Here is an 18,188-nt window from a genome sequence, read left to right as displayed (position 1 = left end):
TCCAACCATTGAAGAATGGTTTGTTTGACCAGCACTTCCGGCCAGTGACGTGATTTGATGACGTAGGTGCACGAGCTCTATTAAGGCTTGTGTAGTGCAATGTGCCATGAATATAAATGAAGGGATCGCTCAATAGTTTTTCCACAATTTATTTTTGAAAATATATTTGAGGAGGAAAAACTTAACCCATTTTGATCAGTTCACTCAAGATGACTGCATACAGTGCATGCCGTACAAAACGGTAAAAATATGATTTAGAGATTTGAATTTTTTTTTCTCAAAAACAAAAGCTCTACAGCGTGAGTGGAGACACTTCCTGAGGAGGTCCACCAAGCAGAGCCGTGTCCCGCAGGAGATGTACCAGCTCCACTGGCCCGGGGGGCTTCTGTGGCTCGCTCATCTGCCCTTTTGCCATTTTGTCGCTGAATCCGCTCAACTGGGACGCCAGCGACTTCTTGGGCCGTATCATCTTCTTCCGATGCGGGTCATGCACAACGCGGTGCCGGTGTAGACTCTGCTTCATGGCGAAGGTCCTCTCGCACCCTGGGTGGTCGCAAGCGAAGGGTCGGAGCTCGTCATGGAAGGCCCGCAGGTGGCTCTGCAGGTTGAAGGTGGTGGTGAAGGAGCGGTTACATGAGTCGCGTGGGCACCGGTACACCAGGCGTGTGTCTGCGTGCACGCGCCGGTGCTGCTCCAGGAACCAGGTATCCTTGAAAGCCTTGCCACACTCCTGACATGAGAATTTAGGTCGGTGCTGCTCCTTTCGGTGCTTCATGTACTCTGTCCAGGTGGAGCCTGTGAAGGTGCAGCCTGATTGGTCACAGGAGTAGCCTCGGTGCACCTTGGGCATTGGTGGAAAAAGTAATACTTTTATTATCTTGTACTTGAAGGGGAATTAAAGGGGAAATCCAGTGCTTTGCATGAACAGTGTATCCACTAGGTCATGTAATATGTACCCTATTTTGACTGTGATGTTAAATCCTCTCATTTAATAGTGTTTTGAGAAGATTTTTTTATCGACGATTACGAATTTTCAGGGACGCTGCCATTTTCACGAGTCACATGACCTATGTGCGCGGATGTGACGTGTACCGTGCCGCAACAAAGGCTCGATTACATGGGACACCATTTATTCCCAGTGCTGAGCGAAGGTCGCCGCCGCCGCCGAAGCTCACCTAAAGGCCTCTACCGCCGCCGAAGCTTGGCTAACGGCCTCCCTGGACGTCGAAGCTCGGCGGCAGCGGCGGTGGAGGCCTTTAGTCGAAACAACCACGGCTGCTAATGGCCTTCACCACCTGGAATCTCGGCTCGCGGCCCACCGCCGGAGCTCACTCGACGGACTCCACCTCATTCCCGTCCAAAGAACCATCCGCGGCTGCCGGCCTGGAGCTCCAGGGGGCCTTTCTTTACGCACTTATGTCCCACCCGTAGGCCTCCGTGTAGTCAGACTCTGCGTCATTCCGCCCGAGGAACCATCCGAATATTTCAACATTAATTGCAGCCACAGGTTCAAATCTGTATGGAAGTATTTCTCAGTCTTCCCGATCAACTGATACTGCTATTTCTTCATCAGATGAGGATAAATACGAGAAATTGGCACTACGCAAAAACGGTGTCCCATGTAATTGAGCCGTTGTTGCGGCACGTCACATCCACGCACGAAGGTAATGTGACTCGCGAAAATGGCAGCGCCCCTGAAAATTTGTAATTGTCGATAAAAAAAATCTTCTCAAAACAATATTAAAGGAGAGGTTTTCACATCACAGTCAAAATAGGGTACATATTACATGACCTATTGGATACATTATTCATGCAAAGCACTGGATTTCCCCTTTAATTCATGAAATGTTCTTATCAATCTGTATGCCCCCATGAGTCTATACATGCTATTCTGATTAAGATTTTCTTGTGCAATGAGAAACCTGTCAACTTTTGTAAAATGAAAAACACTCAGTTTGGTAGAACATTTTGTTTAATTGCGGCACAGCTCCCTTAGGGTTCTGAGAATCTGGGTTCATATCCTGGCACTGTCTGTGTGGAGTTAGCATCTTCTCCCACATCCAAGAAAAAAAAAATGTGCGTGGTAAGTTAATTGAAGACTGTGTTACCTGTAGATGTGAATAAGACTATAATGGTTGTATGTGACTTGCTGGCGACCAGTTAAGGGTCAACCCCGCCTCTCGCCCAAAAGATAGCTGGGATACGCTCCAGCACACCCGCCACCCCAGTGAGAAAATGAATGAATTCCTATTAAATCAATGACAGGCCTGTTCCCAATTATTTCAGACATATGATGAGCCAATGTGTCAAACCGCAGCAGTTTATCGCCAACGAGTGATGATGAGGATTTTATTTCATTTTGATTTTTTTCTTTAAGTCGAAGAAGTGGTCGGTATCGGCGGGCTTCACAAGTAGCCAATAGCCTGAAATAAGGCCGACTTTCAACAACTAACCTTGAGATGTCGCTTTAGGCGGCTCGGAAAGGTGAAGCGCATGTCGCAGCCGTCGTGCGTGCAAGCGTAAGCCGGAGCGTGTGTGTGGCGCTCGCTCATGTGGGCCTTGAGCTGCTGGCGCTTCTTGAAAGCGGCGCCGCATTCGGCCGCCTCGCACACGTACGGCATCGTCTCTGGAGCGCCATCGTGGACGCGGTTTAAGTGCCGCGCTCGGTTGGAGCTGGTGGTGAAGGCTTCCGCGCAGCCCGCCACCGTGCACGGAAAAGGCCGCAGGCCGCTGTGGGTGAGCTGGTGCCGGGTCAAGTGGTAGGGGCTGCAGAAGGACTTGTCGCAGCCGTCTTGCGGACACGCGTGCGGCTTGACGCCCGTGTGCGAGCACAGGTGGGCATCCAGCTTCCACTGCTTGTTGTAGGCCGCCGCGCACCCCGGAAATGAGCAGATGTAGCGCTTGTGCGCTTGGGCCTCACCTTTCATCGTTAACCGGCTAGACTATTGGAGACAATATCCTTTTCCGTAGTGATCAACACGTTGTCACCCTGGACGCCATGTCTTCCCACAATCCTTTTTTTTTTTGCCCCCCCCCATTGGGTGCGACGTCACTCACCAGAGATGTTTGGCGAAGAAGCGAAGCCATAGACGTATAATACAATTACAATTTATTTTAAATCAGGGATCATCTTGGTGAGGCAACCCACACACTATTGAGTACGACGCCACAACTTGAAAGGCCTGAAAACAACACATTCATCCCGTTTATGAGACGCTCGGCGTTGCAACAATATACATTAATTTACGGCGACAACAAGTCAAGTTCTTAAACCCTCTTACTACATTTGTACGTAAAAGCGTGTCCATAATCATCTTCGTCGTTGTAGTCACGTGTCATTATCACAATGTGGTTGAAAAACCCCCGCAAGATTTGAACTATTTGAGCCGCTTGTAGTTAAGAGGTAAGACAGAACTGCCTGTATTTATTACTAGTACTCTCTCTCTATGTATGTAATGACCTATGTATACATCTATGTGTTTATTTATATAAATATAATGACTTTGGTTTGGAAACGCGGAAAAATAAAACTGAGCTGCAGACATTTGCGACAATACACAGTTTACGGCAGCTGCAAATCTAAATACTTTGACGTTTCTAATTACGTTTAGCATTTACTTTACTAGAATTAAACACACTGGCCAAGTGAAAAGTCTCCTCTCTCCCCCTCGGGTTTTTATTCGGGGACTTTCCGTGACGTTTGGAGGACTTCGTAGCTAAAGCCAAGTTAGCCGATACAATCTTTGTTCGGAAAAACATCTCTGGTGACCGTCCAACGTCGTCCGTGTTTACAGCAGGGTTTCCAAGTATTTCATCTTAACTTTTGAAGTTAAACTTTAAGTTACACATTAACGAGTTTTACAAGTGGGCGTGAGGCTTGAAAATAAGGGTTTTGGGGCATTTGGGTCTCAATCGCGTCACGACACCAGTTAGCATGTTGGCTCACTTTGCTAGCTAGGTTCATGTTAAATGCCAGCCAGACCCGACACATAACCGTTTTGTTACATTCTGCTTTGACAACACTATTTTTTTTAAATCTCCGTACAATACACCTTTTGTCAAGATAGGTAATTATCCCTGTCAAGTTGTGCTAAACCTTCGAGTGAGCGTGCTGTCAAAGGGAGAAATACACCAAACATTGGATAAATATGTAGCAGCATCTCATAGGAATCCTCATTTACCGTGGAAAGTAATCACTCACTACTCACATATTGTACCAAACATGTTAGACTGTTTACGTGTTTAGGTGACGTAACCCTAATGTTATATGATTTTGTCGTTCCTTATAGTGCACCACAGAGCGCCTTTCTGGGCACCTTGTGGTTCACTAATTAGTCACGCCTTTGCTTATTTTATTTCCAAACATAGACTGACTCTGCAAGCCGTGTAGCGGTCTCATCCTCAAAATGGTAAGATGGTCGTCATGCTGCATTACAGCATTGTTGTTTTCCAACACAACAAACTCTCCTGTGTTGTCTTGCAGGGAGAACGAAAAGGAACAAACAAGTACTATCCGCCTGATTTCGATCCGGCCAAGGTGTGTCTGCTGCTGCTTCTGATGATCACGATGGTGTTTTTTTTTTCCCCAATTTTTTGGTTTGTAGTTATTAATCTTTTTTTTTTTCCATTTCCCATCTTCAGCACGGCTCTCTCAATGGATACCACAAAACACACGCCCTACGGGAGCGTGCAAGGAAGCTGTCCCAGGGCATCCTCATTATCAGGTTCGTGCTTAACTTTCATATAATAATATGGTCATTATCTGGTCAGCCAGATCATTACGACCAAGTTAAGTTTTTATGACATAATTCCTTGAAATACTTTTTTAATTTAAAGATATTAAAACTTTGTAAGCTCCATCTTCTGGATCTGTTTATTGCTGCTGCTGTTTATCTCCAATGGTGACTGTCATGGGCAAAAGTGATGAATTGTTGGATTTTCGCCTTTTTTTCCTGGATCTGTGATTTGAACTCTTGTTCATGTTTTTGTGAGCGCAGGTTTGAAATGCCGTACAACATCTGGTGTGAGGGCTGCAAGAATCACATCGGCATGGGTGCGTACTATGTCGATGCCCATCCTGCTTTATCTGAGCTTGGCCTGTCCTCACCATTGCTTCTTTTTGTTGCACAGGAGTCCGATACAACGCAGAGAAGAAGAAAGTGGGAAACTACTTCACTACACCTATCTACAGGTGAGTGTATACACAGACTGTGGTGTGGAGTGTAACTGTAATCGAGATTTAAAGCCGTCCCTCTTGGCAGGTTTCGGATGAAGTGCCACCTGTGCGTCAATTACATCGAGATGCAGACGGACCCGGCCGCCTGTGACTACGTCATTGTCAGCGGTGCCAGCAGGAAGGAGGAGCGATGGGACATGGCCGACAATGAGCAGATACTCACCACCGGTATTTAAGTAGTACTTCTAATAATAGTTTGACATATCTGTTGTGAGCATGAGAAAGGGGTATAGAGGTGAGGAAGGAAGGATGGGAAGCAGAATGATAGGATGAAAGAATTGTGGGAGGCAAGAATTCCTTCCTTTCCTCCTTTGTATAAAGAACAAAAAATAGAACGGCCAGAGACAAAAAGGATGGTAATAAAAAAAGAGACATGGGGAGGAAAGATTTAAGGAAGTCTAGAGTGAAGAAAGGACATCATATGCATGAGATGGTAAGATTAACAAAAGTAAGATGGAAAGAAAGGAAAAAGACAGAAGAGATTACAATAAGGGAGGAAAAAAGCAAGGAAAGACCGAAGAGAAGAAAAGTGGACATTAAGGTAGAATGGTACATAGAAGTAGGAAAAAGGGAAGAATGAAGGAGAGACTAAACAGGGAAGATAGAGGCAAGAAGGAAGAAAAGACAAGAATAACGGCGAGGGTGGAAAGAGGACAGGAAGGAAGGAATTGGAGGATTGACAAAATTAGATTGAAGGGTATACTGAAGGAGAATTGGACAGCAAAATGAGTTAGACAGCAGGAGGAAAGAAGGAAAAAGATGGAATGAAATATGGACAGAAGAAGAAAGGAATGACAGGAGAGGAGGGAAGTAAGGACGGAAAGACAAATAGGATGAAAAGCAAGAAACTAAGGTAAGGGGACAGAGCATTTGTAAGGATGGAAGTAAGTTCAGGGAAGGAGAGATGAGCAGGAAAGAAAGAGGACGGGAAACCGAACACTTTAGAACATCAGAAAGATGCAAATGGAGGAGGCAAGGAAGGAAAGGTGAAACTTATGGACGTAAATGTCGTTGTCGTGTGTCCGACCCCAGAGCGCGAAGAGAAGGAGAAGCTGGAGACGGATGCCATGTTCAAGCTGGACCACGGTGGAAAGGACAAGGAGAAGCTGAACAAGGCTTTGCCCTCACTAATAGAGCTGCAGGACCACCAGGCCGCCTGGAAGGATGACTTCCAGCTCAACAGCGCCCTGCGCAGCAAGTTCAGGGTAAAACCGCCTCCTTCTCTGGCCTTTGCAACTCACCTATCACACTCTGACTACAGATGTCTTGACTTTTGACTTGAATTAGTGCCATGAAGATTGATTCATTCGTCTTCCAGCTCGTGTCTTTCTTATAGTAGAGTCATGAACACTGACCTTAACCTTGGCTAGCAAGGCCTGCAGGTTTTTAGATGTTGTTTGTGATTCTTTTATGACCTCCTCGATGAGTCGTTTTCACACTCTTTGAGTTCACTCCTGGGAAAGTTTGCCAATGTTCCCAGTTTTCTCCATTTGTGGATAATGGCTCTGACAGCGGTTCGCTGGAACCCAGAAGCCTCGGAAATGGCTTTGTGACCTTTTCCTCACTGATGAATTTCAGTCACTTGTTTTCATCATTTCTTCTTGAATTTCTTTGGATTGTGGCATCATGCATTGGTTCTTAAGATCTTGTTGCCTACTTTATGTTCTCTGACGGATTCTATTAAAATTATTTCTTGATTTAACAAATATGGTGGTAATCAGGTTTGGGTGTGGCTTATAAAATTGAACACACCTTTCCCAAACATGTGGTTACTCACAGTGACTTTGTGATTAAACACATTAGGGTAATTACCTTGTCACAGAGGGTCAGAAAGGTTAGGATTTTTTTGTGCCATAATGGAATTGTCATTTGAAAACTGCATTTTGTATTTTCTTGGGTGTCTCTGAGTCATATTAAAATTAGCCTGATGATTTTAAACCTTTGTCCGTGGTAGCAGTCATTCCCATTTGAAAAATGTACGGGTGTGGTTAGCCATGCCCGCAGATATGAAGTTACGGCTGTGGTCCACCACTCATGCCCGCAGATATAAAGTTTTGGGGTGTGATTAGGGATGGAATCGCAAAACCTTAAAATAACTTAGAGTTGTCGTACCAGAGTATGTAGTTCTTACCTAATACCGTAATCATAATTTATTGACAGTGCACAGACTGAGACAGACATCTTTATAGAGGTCAATAGACATTCAATTTCAAAAATAATATTCATATAATCAAATCATTTTGTTTCATCATAATGTATTCTTATTACGGCACTATCTGTTGTCACTCCATTAATTTCATACTTATTATATTTAGATACTGAAGCAGTACCTGTGTTATATCCCAGAAATGTTTTCAATGTAATTCAGGGATGCCCAGCTTTTTTCCGCAAAAATCCGGCGTAAAAACTGTGCCAAACAAATATGAGCATTTCATCTGAGATGTCACGCTGTGGCGACCCCGAACGGGACAAGCCGAAAGATACTTACTTACTTACGATCTACTTTTCAACCAACCAGCCTCTTCCGATCGACCAGCGGGGCGGGGATGGGCGAGTGCACGCGTGCATCGCCGTAAAAAGGGGGCCAGCTTGCTAGAACGCGCCTTAATGTGCGTGTGCTGGACATGTTGGCCACAGCTGAATCAAGCGACGAGGTGGATGATGATTTAATGTCTTTTTTTTTCTTTTTTTTGGGCACGCCGTCACACAATCAACCAAAACTGCCTCGCGATCAACGCGTCGAGCACCCCTTGTGAAACTAAATTTCCTTTGACATGGCTAATGATGTTGTTGACTTTCGACGTAAATGCGCTCGCAGTCCATGAAGCAGCTTGGAACATGCGCTTTTGGCATATTTTCCCAACATGCTCAGTACGGTTAACTTGCATTTCCTGTTTCCGGGTGAATACTGATTGTTGAGGATCAGGCTTGTTTTGTTAACAATATTTATGGAATAAACACGTAAATTAATGTCAAGACTACACAAAATAAGCGAGGTCTTTCAATATCTATTTTTTCTACTCGTAACAAATTTTACCCGCGTGATTTTTTTGTGCTCGACTGTGCAGATTTGCGAGTGTGATAGCGCGCGAGTGAGATCGCGCTTGTCAAATGTGAGGGACTGTGATAGAGTTGTAAAAAAAAAAAGAAATCAGAAGGCGTGAAAATACTTTTTTGTAGCAGTGTGTATCGGAAGGTTGCTCAAAATGGAAATTTTTGCTTGAAACTCAAAGCAAAAAAACTGAAGCTGTGCGTTGTTATACCGCTGTATTTTTCACTGCAGACGGAGAAGAAGGTGATGGTGGAGAAGGAGGAGAAGGACGATGCGGTGAGGATGAGGACCAACCTAAGCATCCCCCTGCTGCCCGAGCGCGCTGAGGACAAGAGGCTGGCGGCGCTGCTCAGCTTCCAGACGCCAGAATGTGAGTTTCAAAACACACAGGAAGGTAGACATTTTGGATGCAGAGCCACCATTTTAAACTCCCTTTGGTAATTCTACCATCAGTCCCGTTAAAGTACAGTTGGACCATTTTTTTGTTGTTTGTTTGTTTCCCCATTGCTGATACCCATCGTTAGTCGTCAAGGAGGCAACCGATAACCGGTAACAGATAATTGCAGATGATATTTATTTGCAAATGAGAAATTAAATGAATAATAATAAATGTTAAAATATTGGTGGCAAAATGTTGAGTAATACAAACTGCAAGACTTTGTTTGAAGGCTTTTTTTAAGCATATTTTTATTCAACAGCTTTTAAATTTGAAAAATGTTCAAATGTTTATTTTATCCCAACAAAAGACATTGTTTTAAAATGGTAGCAAAAAAGAGCACAGAGCTCCACAAGCTCAGCTGCACCGCTTGTAGACTCCAATGAGAACTTGTCAAATTAATCGGTCTCTGAAGTTCTCTAGAGTAAGTAAAGTTTTCAAACATTTCATTATAACTGAAATGGTAATCTTTGTTTAATCTTTTTTTCCAGTGATGCTCAGTAACTGTCAGTACCAATTTTGATATTCGTCAACAAGAAATTTATTGTACTACTGTTTTTTATTTTTCAGTTTATATGAGCATTTTGTTGTGCTGAATCCCAGCAGCACATTGGTTCTGCTCAATCAGGTCAACTTTTTGAACTATGGCCACGGTAGTTTCGACTGAGAGGTTCATGTGAACGGTGATGATGTAATCAATTTACAATAAGCAAAGTATTTAACATTTTCTCAATAAGCTGCTAACAAGTTTGTATAAGAACCTGATTTTTACAAGAGAAGCCAGTTGATAAGACATAGACACACTTTTTTTTTTTTTTTTTTTGATGACCCAGTGTTGCGCAAATTATGTGCATCAGGCGGCTTTCGATTGGCAGCGACAGTCAGCCGGGCAGCCGTCGCCCAAACTCAAAATTTAATGCATGTTAACGTAAATGATCATCTGTTCTTGTATTTGTTAGAAAACAAATTAAGCTTTCCACAATCAGGATTTTTGGGGCTGTTCACCAATCAGCAAGTTAAAAAAATAAAATAAAAACGCTAACCAATCACTGATCAGATCACAAGATGGAGCAATGTGTATTTACATCCTTGTTCATGTATTTTATATACAATTTCATTTGAAAAAAATATGGTTGAGGCTTTTAGGGACTATTGTAACAGATTAATTACATTTTCATTCTTTTTAATGGGGAAAGATGACTTGGGATTCAAATTAAAGTCATACATTGAGTACCCATAAAAACAACTGAGTAAAAATCCGCGATATAGCAGGGGTGCAAGAGCTGTCACTGGATGTCTGCATTGATTGATACAAAGCACTCAAATGACCCGAAACACGTGATGACACCCCCCCCCCTCCTCCCCAACAGCGTACGATGACAAGCAGCGGAGCAAACGTCAGGAGATCTCCACACGCTCATGGTTCAACTCCACTTCAGGGGGCACCACCGCCACCACACCCGGGGGTCTGCTCCATAAACTGGGACTGCAGGGCAAAGAGGCAGCCGTGGCCAAAGCTCTAGGCCCCTCACATGCCCCCCTAATTCGCAGGAAGTCGGACCCCCAGGAGGCGCCGTCGTCTTCATCATCACGGGAAGTTGCCGGTACTGAGCAGGACACAAGTGCGACAAGTTTGAGTTCCCTGGTCCCCAACTACAGCGACTCGGACTCTGACCACGGCCACTGACACCAAGTGAACAACGCTGACCTATTTAATGATGCCTTTCTGCCTTGTGGGAATTCCAGAGTGTCCCAACCTATTCCGTCCAGCTTTTAGCGACGCCTCAGCGCAAACAGTACGTCCTGATAACTGTCACTCCCGTTTTTTTTTTTTGTTTTTTTTTTTTTTAATTTAACTTCCAGGAAACTGAACTGAAGAGCAGGTTGCTCTCTTCAAAACCAACCTACAGGAAATGACACTGAACAAATTAACTGATGATGTGGTTCTGGTGTATCTGACGGTTTCCACCAGCCTACCGTGTAAAATAAATGTCGGAAAATTATTTGACACTTAGCAATTCTCAAGTGTCTTTTGTCTAAAATGAATGAAATATTCATGTTTTTGTTTGGCTCACCAAATTTGTAGATATTTAATGAATTTGATCCAATAGAATATAGTAGTAAACAGCAATATTACTTATACAGTACGCTTTTTTGTTAATTGGTTGATCATAGTTAAATTCTACGTGGCAAATAAATTAGAATGAAGTATTTCAAAATTAACTTTCTTGCATAGGTTTAGCTCCTTTCCTCCCCCCAATATTGCTAAATTTAAATATTTTTTCAATCATTTTGCATTAAAATTGGTTAGTTTAAATCTTATTTTTCAGTCATTTAATTTAGTAGTTTGATTTATTTGAAGTAATTTTTAAATATATTTGATAAATTGTATGAGTAAATTACACAAGAGGTTGTTAAATGCATGGAAAGATCAATTGAACAAAAGTCCAGCAGAATAAGTTTTAACCATTTCTCCTTAAACCCCCCCCCCAAAACATTTTCTTTAAGTTTGTATAATTACAAATGTAGTAGACACAAAGCGTAATAAGGAGGCTAATATACATACAGATACAAAAGTAAAATCTAAACTATACACCTCGTAAAACAAAATTGGAATTTAAATGAAAAGGTTTCAACTTCTTAACTATTTGTAAAGTTGTATGCATGGGCAATTATATTCTTTACTTTTGGTACGTTCCAATCATGTTATTTAAAAAGCAATATTGTACCTGCATTGATGACCGCATCATACCGATCTTGTGCAAACGTCTAAAGTCACAATTGTGTCGTTCGGGACATTCTGCGTCTGAGTCACGTTGTGTGTTTGGCCTCCAATTTGTTTGCATTTCCAAACAGAAAATTGTGAAAACCTTTATGGAATAAAATGACTTTTCAGAGTAAAATTACACAATAAACATACGAATAAACACCTGACCCCAAATATTTTTTTTTTCCTCTTCAAAGCTTCAACCTTACAGTTTTACAAGTAAAACCCTCTTCCCAAATTTCTGTCCATGACAATATCCTACTACAAATCTCAAAATTTTTCTTCTCAGGTAGAAGTTCCAGACTTTAACAAACATTCAAATAAAGTACTCTTCTCAAAGACAGTATTTACTTTGTTTCTTACCTGTCTGGCAACAATCTTAGACTAAAATACAATAAAACGCTCTACTCAAATAGTCCTTCAAATAAATTCCTCAAACCAAATAGGTGTCTCAATTTTCCCCAATGGAAAACCAATTCAAACAAACCTATGAAATAATAATACTTATAGTAAATGACAGCCTGACCTCTGTTTTTGCAACAAGTCTTGGCCAAAAAAAAAAAAAAAATATATATATATATATATATATATATGTATGTGTGTGTGTGTGTGTGTGTGTTTAAACATCCTATGATACTCACTGAACTGAGGTCTCACCCCCCAAAAAAGAGAGCAATAGCTCCCTGTTGGGATCAAAGTCCATCATTTTGTTGACCAAACTTACCCCAGTTCCCGCCTCTCGTGCTATGGGGTGTTGTCCTAGTTCCCTTTAGTAGCCAGGAGCTCGGCCTGGGGGGCCACAGTTCACTCAAGTTGCCATGGGTGGACGGAAGCTGCAACGTTGGATGATACTTTTGTGTCTCCTGTGTGGTGTCGGAGCGCGGATCCGTTTCAGCAGGTGAGCTAACACACTAACGCTAATGCCAGTGGTAAGCGGTCAAGGCTAGCACGGCCTTCTTAAAAACACCAACTTACATTTATTTATAACAACACACAATAATTTATTCACAACCATCTTTTCTATCATTGCATAGTATTTCTCTGTGCTGCATTGTTTTAAGCACGCAGATATCGTTGACAGATTTCAAATTCTATCTAGCTATCCCATGCCAAACAAATCCTTACGAAGTCTTCAGAATCAGTTGTGTTAATCAACGTAAGATCACCATTTCCTAAACACCTAAAAAAGGGTTGGGCAAATGTTTGTGCAAAAACATTTTTTATAGGGTTGAGTTTTGCACAAAACCAATTTTTAGCGAGAAAGAAAAAAGAATGCCATGAAAAGCCTACTACAACATCTGTGATATAGTTGGAGTTAATCAGAGGCATTTTGTGCCTGGTGAGTGCTGGCTTCCATTGAAGATGCCATTGAATATGATTGGTTCATTTGGAACAGAGCCATATCCCTGTTACCAGAGGGTGTGCACACTTGTGCAACCACAGTTTCTCAGTTGTATTGACTTACCTTCATGGAATATTCCAATTTGTTCAATTGAGAGGCATAGGTCATTGGTCACATTCCTGGTGGATTTCTTTTGAAATTATTTATTTTGGTCTTATTCTTTTATGTCACAAAAAGCCGGCATTTAAACAGGGGTGTATAGAATTTTGTATTTTACTTATTTTATTTACAATTAATAAGTCACTCATGTATACAATAAATTAATTAATTTTGTACTTCTTATTTTGTTATTTGCAAGAACAAAATTAACCCTTTTGATAAAACAAAACATTTGAATTGTACAAACATTTTTATTTTATTATTTTCAAAGAATAAATTCAATTTATTTAGATTTATGAATGAAAGATACTATTTCATAACCCAATTTTAAGGAAAAAAAAACAGCTAACTGAAGGAAAACATGACATGTTACTGGTATCCCTTGATGACATCAGCCTTTTTCTCTCCACTGGTTGGTCAGAGCCAAGCTGTCTGACTAAAGTACGTATATGTTTGCGACAATCTGCTAACACGAATACTGTACATTTAAAAATAATGTTTATGTTTTTGTCTTGTTATCGGATTAGTATTGATTGCAAACCTGGCTAAATGAGGCATGTGGCACATTTACATGCTGCAACACACAATTACATTTTTACAGTGTGTGTGTGGGGGTTTTTTTTTTTTCTTTAATATATAATTGACGTGATTGTGGGGGCTCAGGTACCAAACGCACCACCTACCACTGGCTAAATTGCTATTAAAATTTCACCTCCGAGCTGACCACTAATCTGCCTATGTGCTCTTTGCAGAAAAAAAATATTCAAGTAAGTTTTGATGGATTAAGGAGGTGGTGGGGATGGTTGGATTTTAAATGGTGAGTTTTCTCTGCAGAGACCTAGATCTGGGAGATTTTTTCAAACGTTTCAGGTAAGTGACTGCAGTGCATTCATTTCAATATTTGGCCATCAACGACAACCTGAAAAAAAGCAAATAGTTTTTTGATCCGCTTTCTCAAGCTAAAGGTTCCTTCAAAAGCAGCCTTAAAAGGTCAAGTGTCATCCCTATAAACATTCTAAAATAGATATTGTAATAAAAAAATACATATAACATTATCCACTTCAATGTCCATACAACAAATAAATATGAGCCGAGAGCACGTCATCCATGCGCAAAGTTGCGGAAGTGTCATTTGACATCCAAGTGGTTGCCATATTTGTTGCATCTACTGTCCGTGACATTACCCCGGACATTCGCCATTGAAAACACGCTGTGGCACCTCCTGTGGGACATGTCCCTTCAGCCACGGCAGCTCTTTTCGAAGAAGAGAACAACTCACAATTGACCCCTCCGTACAGGGCACTTAACCACGCCTCCTGAAGTGACGTCACACCACGTGCGCTGACGTAAGACAAACAGTAAAAATGGCAAATACAATAACATACAGTACATTCTGAACTGAGACGGACTCCATGCTTCTGATTTCATTCAAATCAACGATATATTATAGATTCTAAATACAATACATTCTTAACTGAGAGAGACGCCATGCTTCTGATTTCATTCAATCATTCACACGTAGCAATGTTATGCTAGCGGAGAACGTCTCATTCATTTATACGAGACGTGTATTAAAAATCAAATTTAGGGCTTATCTTCCTCCAAACACAGTCTGGTTAACTTTCGGCCGCGAGCCAGCAAGAAATCGATACGTTTGTGCAGTACGATCATCGCTAAATATCGCTCAACAAAGAATAAGTGTGTCAATCGTTCACACGTAGCAGTGTTATGCTAGCGGAGAACGTCTCATTCATTTATACGAGACGTGTATTAAAAATCACATATTGGGCATATCTTCGTGAAAACACAGTCTGGTTAAGCTTCTGGCCGCGAGCCAGCAAGAAATCAATACGTTTGTGCAGTCCGATCATCGCTAAATATCGCTCAACAAAGAATAAGTCTGTCAATCGTTCACACGCAGCAATGTTATGCTAGCGGAGAACGTCTCATTCATTTATACGAGACGTGTATTAAAAATCAAATTTAGGGCATGTCTTCCTGCAAACACAGTCTGGTTAACTTTCGGCCGCGAGCCAGCAAGAAATTGATATGTTTGTGCAGTCCGATCATCGCTAAATATCGCTCAACAAAGAATAAGTGTGTCAATTGTTCACATGTAGCAGTGTTATGCTAGCGGAGAACGTCTCATTCATTTATACGAGACGTGTATTAAAAATCACATATTGGGCATATCTTCGTGAAAACACAGTCTGGTTAAGCTTCTGGCCGCGAGCCAGCAAGAAATCAATACGTTTGTGCAGTCTGATCATCGCTAAATATCGCTCAACAAAGAATAAGTCTGTCAATCGTTCACACGCAGCAATGTTATGCTAGCGGAGAACGTCTCATTCATTTATACGAGACGTGTATTAAAAATCAAATTTAGGGCTTATCTTCTCCAAACACAGTCTGGTTAACTTTCGGCCGCGAGCCAGCAAGAAATCGATACGTTTGTGCAGTACGATCATCGCTAAATATCGCTCAACAAAGAATAAGTGTGTCAATCGTTCACATGTAGCAGTGTTATGCTAGCGGAGAACGTCTCATTCATTTATACGAGACGTGTATTAAAAATCACATATTGGGCATATCTTCGTGAAAACACAGTCTGGTTAAGCTTCTGGCCGCGAGCCAGCAAGAAATCAATACGTTTGTGCGTCTGATCATCGCTAATATCGCTCAACAAAGAATAAGTCTGTCAATCGTTCACACGCAGCAATGTTATGCTAGCGGAGAACGTCTCATTCATTTATACGAGACGTGTATTAAAAATCAAATTTAGGGCATGTCTTCATGCAAACACAGTCTGGTTAAGCTTCGACCGCGAGCCAGCAAGAAAGCGACACGTTTTTGCAGTCCGATCGTCGCTAAATATCGCTCAACAAAGAATAAGTCTGTCAATCGTTCACACGCAGCAATGTTATGCTAGCGGAGAACGTCTCATTCATTTATACGAGACGTGTATTAAAAATCAAATTTAGGGCATATCTTCCTGCAAACACAGTCTGGTTAACTTTCGGCCGCGAGCCAGCAAGAAATCGATATGTTTGTGCAGTCCGATCATCGCTAAATATCACTCAACAAAGAATAAGTGTGTCAATCGTTCACACGCAGCAGTGTTATGCTAGCGAAGAACTTCAAATTCATTTATACGAGACATGTATTGAAAATCAAATATAGGGCATACTTTCGTGCAAACATGTGTTCCGGTTGATATTAGATGGATTTAGTTGATGATGCGGTCTTCCACAAAGTTTGATCCATCGAAGGCATTTTTCGTACTGGGTCTTCGGTTTTGGAAAGGGTACGAATTGAACTCCACCAACTAGCCTTTCAGGATACCTGTCGTCACTATTACAAAGTCCGTGACTACACCCCTTAACCATATTTTTTGTTAAATAACCCAAATACGCGATAAAACGCTAACTAAACCTATACTGGACCATGGAATGTTGTCTGAGAATTCAGCACCCCTGTCATACATACGTGGATCTTTCGTTACGTTATGAGAGACGGATTACGTGTTGCCCCCCCAAACTATTATTTTTTTTTTTTTTAGTAGCTGTATACACACCTGTCATTTGGAACCCATGAAGCTCTCGTCCTTTGCACCCGTGCAACAAAATTTTCACGACGAACCGGGAAACTTATGAAGGGTAAATCCATCCTTCCAGGTGTTCAAGCTATATCCAGCAATGCAACGAGCCAGCATTTTGGCTAACACGAAGTAACAATGAGCTACAGTGAAGAAAATAAGTATTTAAACACCCTGCTATATTACACGTTCCCCCACTTAGAAAAAAATGGAGGGGTCTGAAATTTTCATCATAGGTGCATGTTCACTGTGAGAAAGATCATCTAAAAGGAAAAATCCAGAAATCACAATGTAGGACTTTTTAAACAATTTATTTGTGTGCTACAGCTGCAAATAAGTATTTGAACACCTGTCTATCAGCGAGAATTCTGACCCTCAAAGATCTGTGAGTCCGCCTTTAAAAGTCCACCTCCACTCCATGTAGTATCCTGAATCAGATGCACCTGTGTGAGGTCATTAGTTGTATAGACACCTGTCCACAACCATACAATAAGTAAGAGTCAAACTTGTAACATTGCCAAGACCAAAGAGCTGTCCAAAGACACCAGAGACAAAATTGTACAACTCCACATGGCTGGAAAGGGCTACGGAGAAATTGCCATGCAGCTTGGTGAAAAGAGGTCCACTGTTGGAGCAATCATTAGAAAATGGAAGAAGCTAAACATGACGGTCAATCTCAATCGGAGTGGCGCCCCTTACAAGATATCACCTCGTGGGATCTCAGTCATCCTTAGAAAGGTGAGGAATCAGCCCAGGACTAGATGACAGGACTTGGTCAATGACCTGAAAAGAGCTGGGACCACCGTTTCCCAGGTGACTGTTGGTAATACACTCAGACGTCATGGTTTGAAATCATGCATGGCATGGAAGGTTCCCCTGCTTTCACCAGCACACGTCAAAGCCCGTCTTATGTTTTCCAATGATCATCTGGATGATACAGAGGAGTCATGGAAGAAGGTTTTGTGGTCAGATGAGACCAAAATTGAACTTTTTGGTCATTATTCCACTAACAGTGTTTGAAGACAAACGATGAGTTCCATCCCAAGAACACCATCCCCACTATGAGGCATGGGGGTGGTAGCATCATGCTTTTGGGGTGTTTTTCTGCACATGGGACAGGACAACTGCACTGTATTAAGGAGAGGATGACCGCGGCCACGTATTGTGAGATTTTGGGGAACAACCTCTTTCCCTCAGTCAGAGCATTGAAGATGGGTCTTGGCTGGGTCTTTCAACATGACAATGATCCGAAGCACACAGCCAGGAAAACCAAGGAGTCGCTCCGTAAGAAGCATATCAAGGTTCTGGCGTGACCGAACCCGTCTCCAGACATAAACCCAATAGAAAATCTTTAGAGGGAGCTGATACTATGTGTTTCTCAGCGACAGTCCAGAAGCCTGTCTGATCTAGACAATATCTGTGTGGAAGAGTGGGCAAAATCCCTCCTGCAGTGTGTGCAAACCTGGTGAACAACTACAGAAGAGGTTGGTCCTTCTTTAATTGCAAACAAAGGCTACTGTACCAAATATTAACATTGGTTTTCTCTGGTGTTCAAATACTTATTTGCAGCTGTATCACACAAATCATCAAAAAATCCTACA

At 41.9% G+C, this 18,188-nt stretch overlaps 3 protein-coding genes across 9 annotated transcripts in view; 2 read left to right on the top strand and 1 right to left on the bottom strand.

Moving 5' to 3' along the window:
- Positions 1-133: 133 nt before the first annotated feature.
- Positions 134-2,927, bottom strand: LOC133505848 (transcription factor IIIA-like). The gene is made up of 2 exons (XM_061829359.1): positions 2,454-2,927; positions 134-841 (listed from the first exon to the last, which is right to left on the bottom strand). Exons 1-2 carry the CDS (start codon positions 2,925-2,927, stop codon positions 293-295), a joined length of 1,023 nt encoding a protein of 340 aa, XP_061685343.1. The 3' UTR covers positions 134-292.
- Positions 2,695-11,611, top strand: yju2b (YJU2 splicing factor homolog B). Of its 7 annotated transcripts, none has more exons than XM_061829351.1 (10): positions 2,695-2,834; positions 4,369-4,409; positions 4,484-4,537; positions 4,642-4,724; positions 4,998-5,053; positions 5,131-5,191; positions 5,262-5,404; positions 6,269-6,441; positions 8,520-8,658; positions 10,095-11,611. In XM_061829351.1, exons 2-10 carry the CDS (start codon positions 4,407-4,409, stop codon positions 10,409-10,411), a joined length of 1,029 nt encoding a protein of 342 aa, XP_061685335.1. In that variant the 5' UTR covers positions 2,695-2,834; positions 4,369-4,406; the 3' UTR covers positions 10,412-11,611. The 7 variants fall into 7 exon arrangements, with proteins under 7 accessions (XP_061685335.1, XP_061685338.1, XP_061685337.1 ...); XM_061829354.1 differs by lacking the exon at positions 2,695-2,834 and adding an exon at positions 3,002-3,134; XM_061829353.1 differs by lacking the exon at positions 2,695-2,834 and adding an exon at positions 3,152-3,403.
- A 629-nt stretch (positions 11,612-12,240) lies between these two features.
- The window catches only part of LOC133506502 (complement C3-like), a 37,266-nt gene continuing 31,318 nt past the window's right edge, over positions 12,241-18,188 (top strand). The window contains exons 1-3 of the mRNA XM_061830715.1: positions 12,241-12,389; positions 13,745-13,759; positions 13,827-13,862. Of these exons, the coding sequence (XP_061686699.1) occupies positions 12,310-12,389; positions 13,745-13,759; positions 13,827-13,862 (131 nt within the window). The 5' untranslated portion in view covers positions 12,241-12,309. The remainder of the gene's footprint in view (positions 12,390-13,744; positions 13,760-13,826; positions 13,863-18,188) is intronic.

The sequence above is a fragment of the Syngnathoides biaculeatus genome, chromosome 9 (genome assembly GCF_019802595.1).
Source record: "Syngnathoides biaculeatus isolate LvHL_M chromosome 9, ASM1980259v1, whole genome shotgun sequence".
Lineage (NCBI taxonomy): Eukaryota > Metazoa > Chordata > Actinopteri > Syngnathiformes > Syngnathidae > Syngnathoides > Syngnathoides biaculeatus.
Note: the sequence above shows the minus strand (reverse complement) of the source record. Positions and strands in the feature narration are given on the sequence as shown.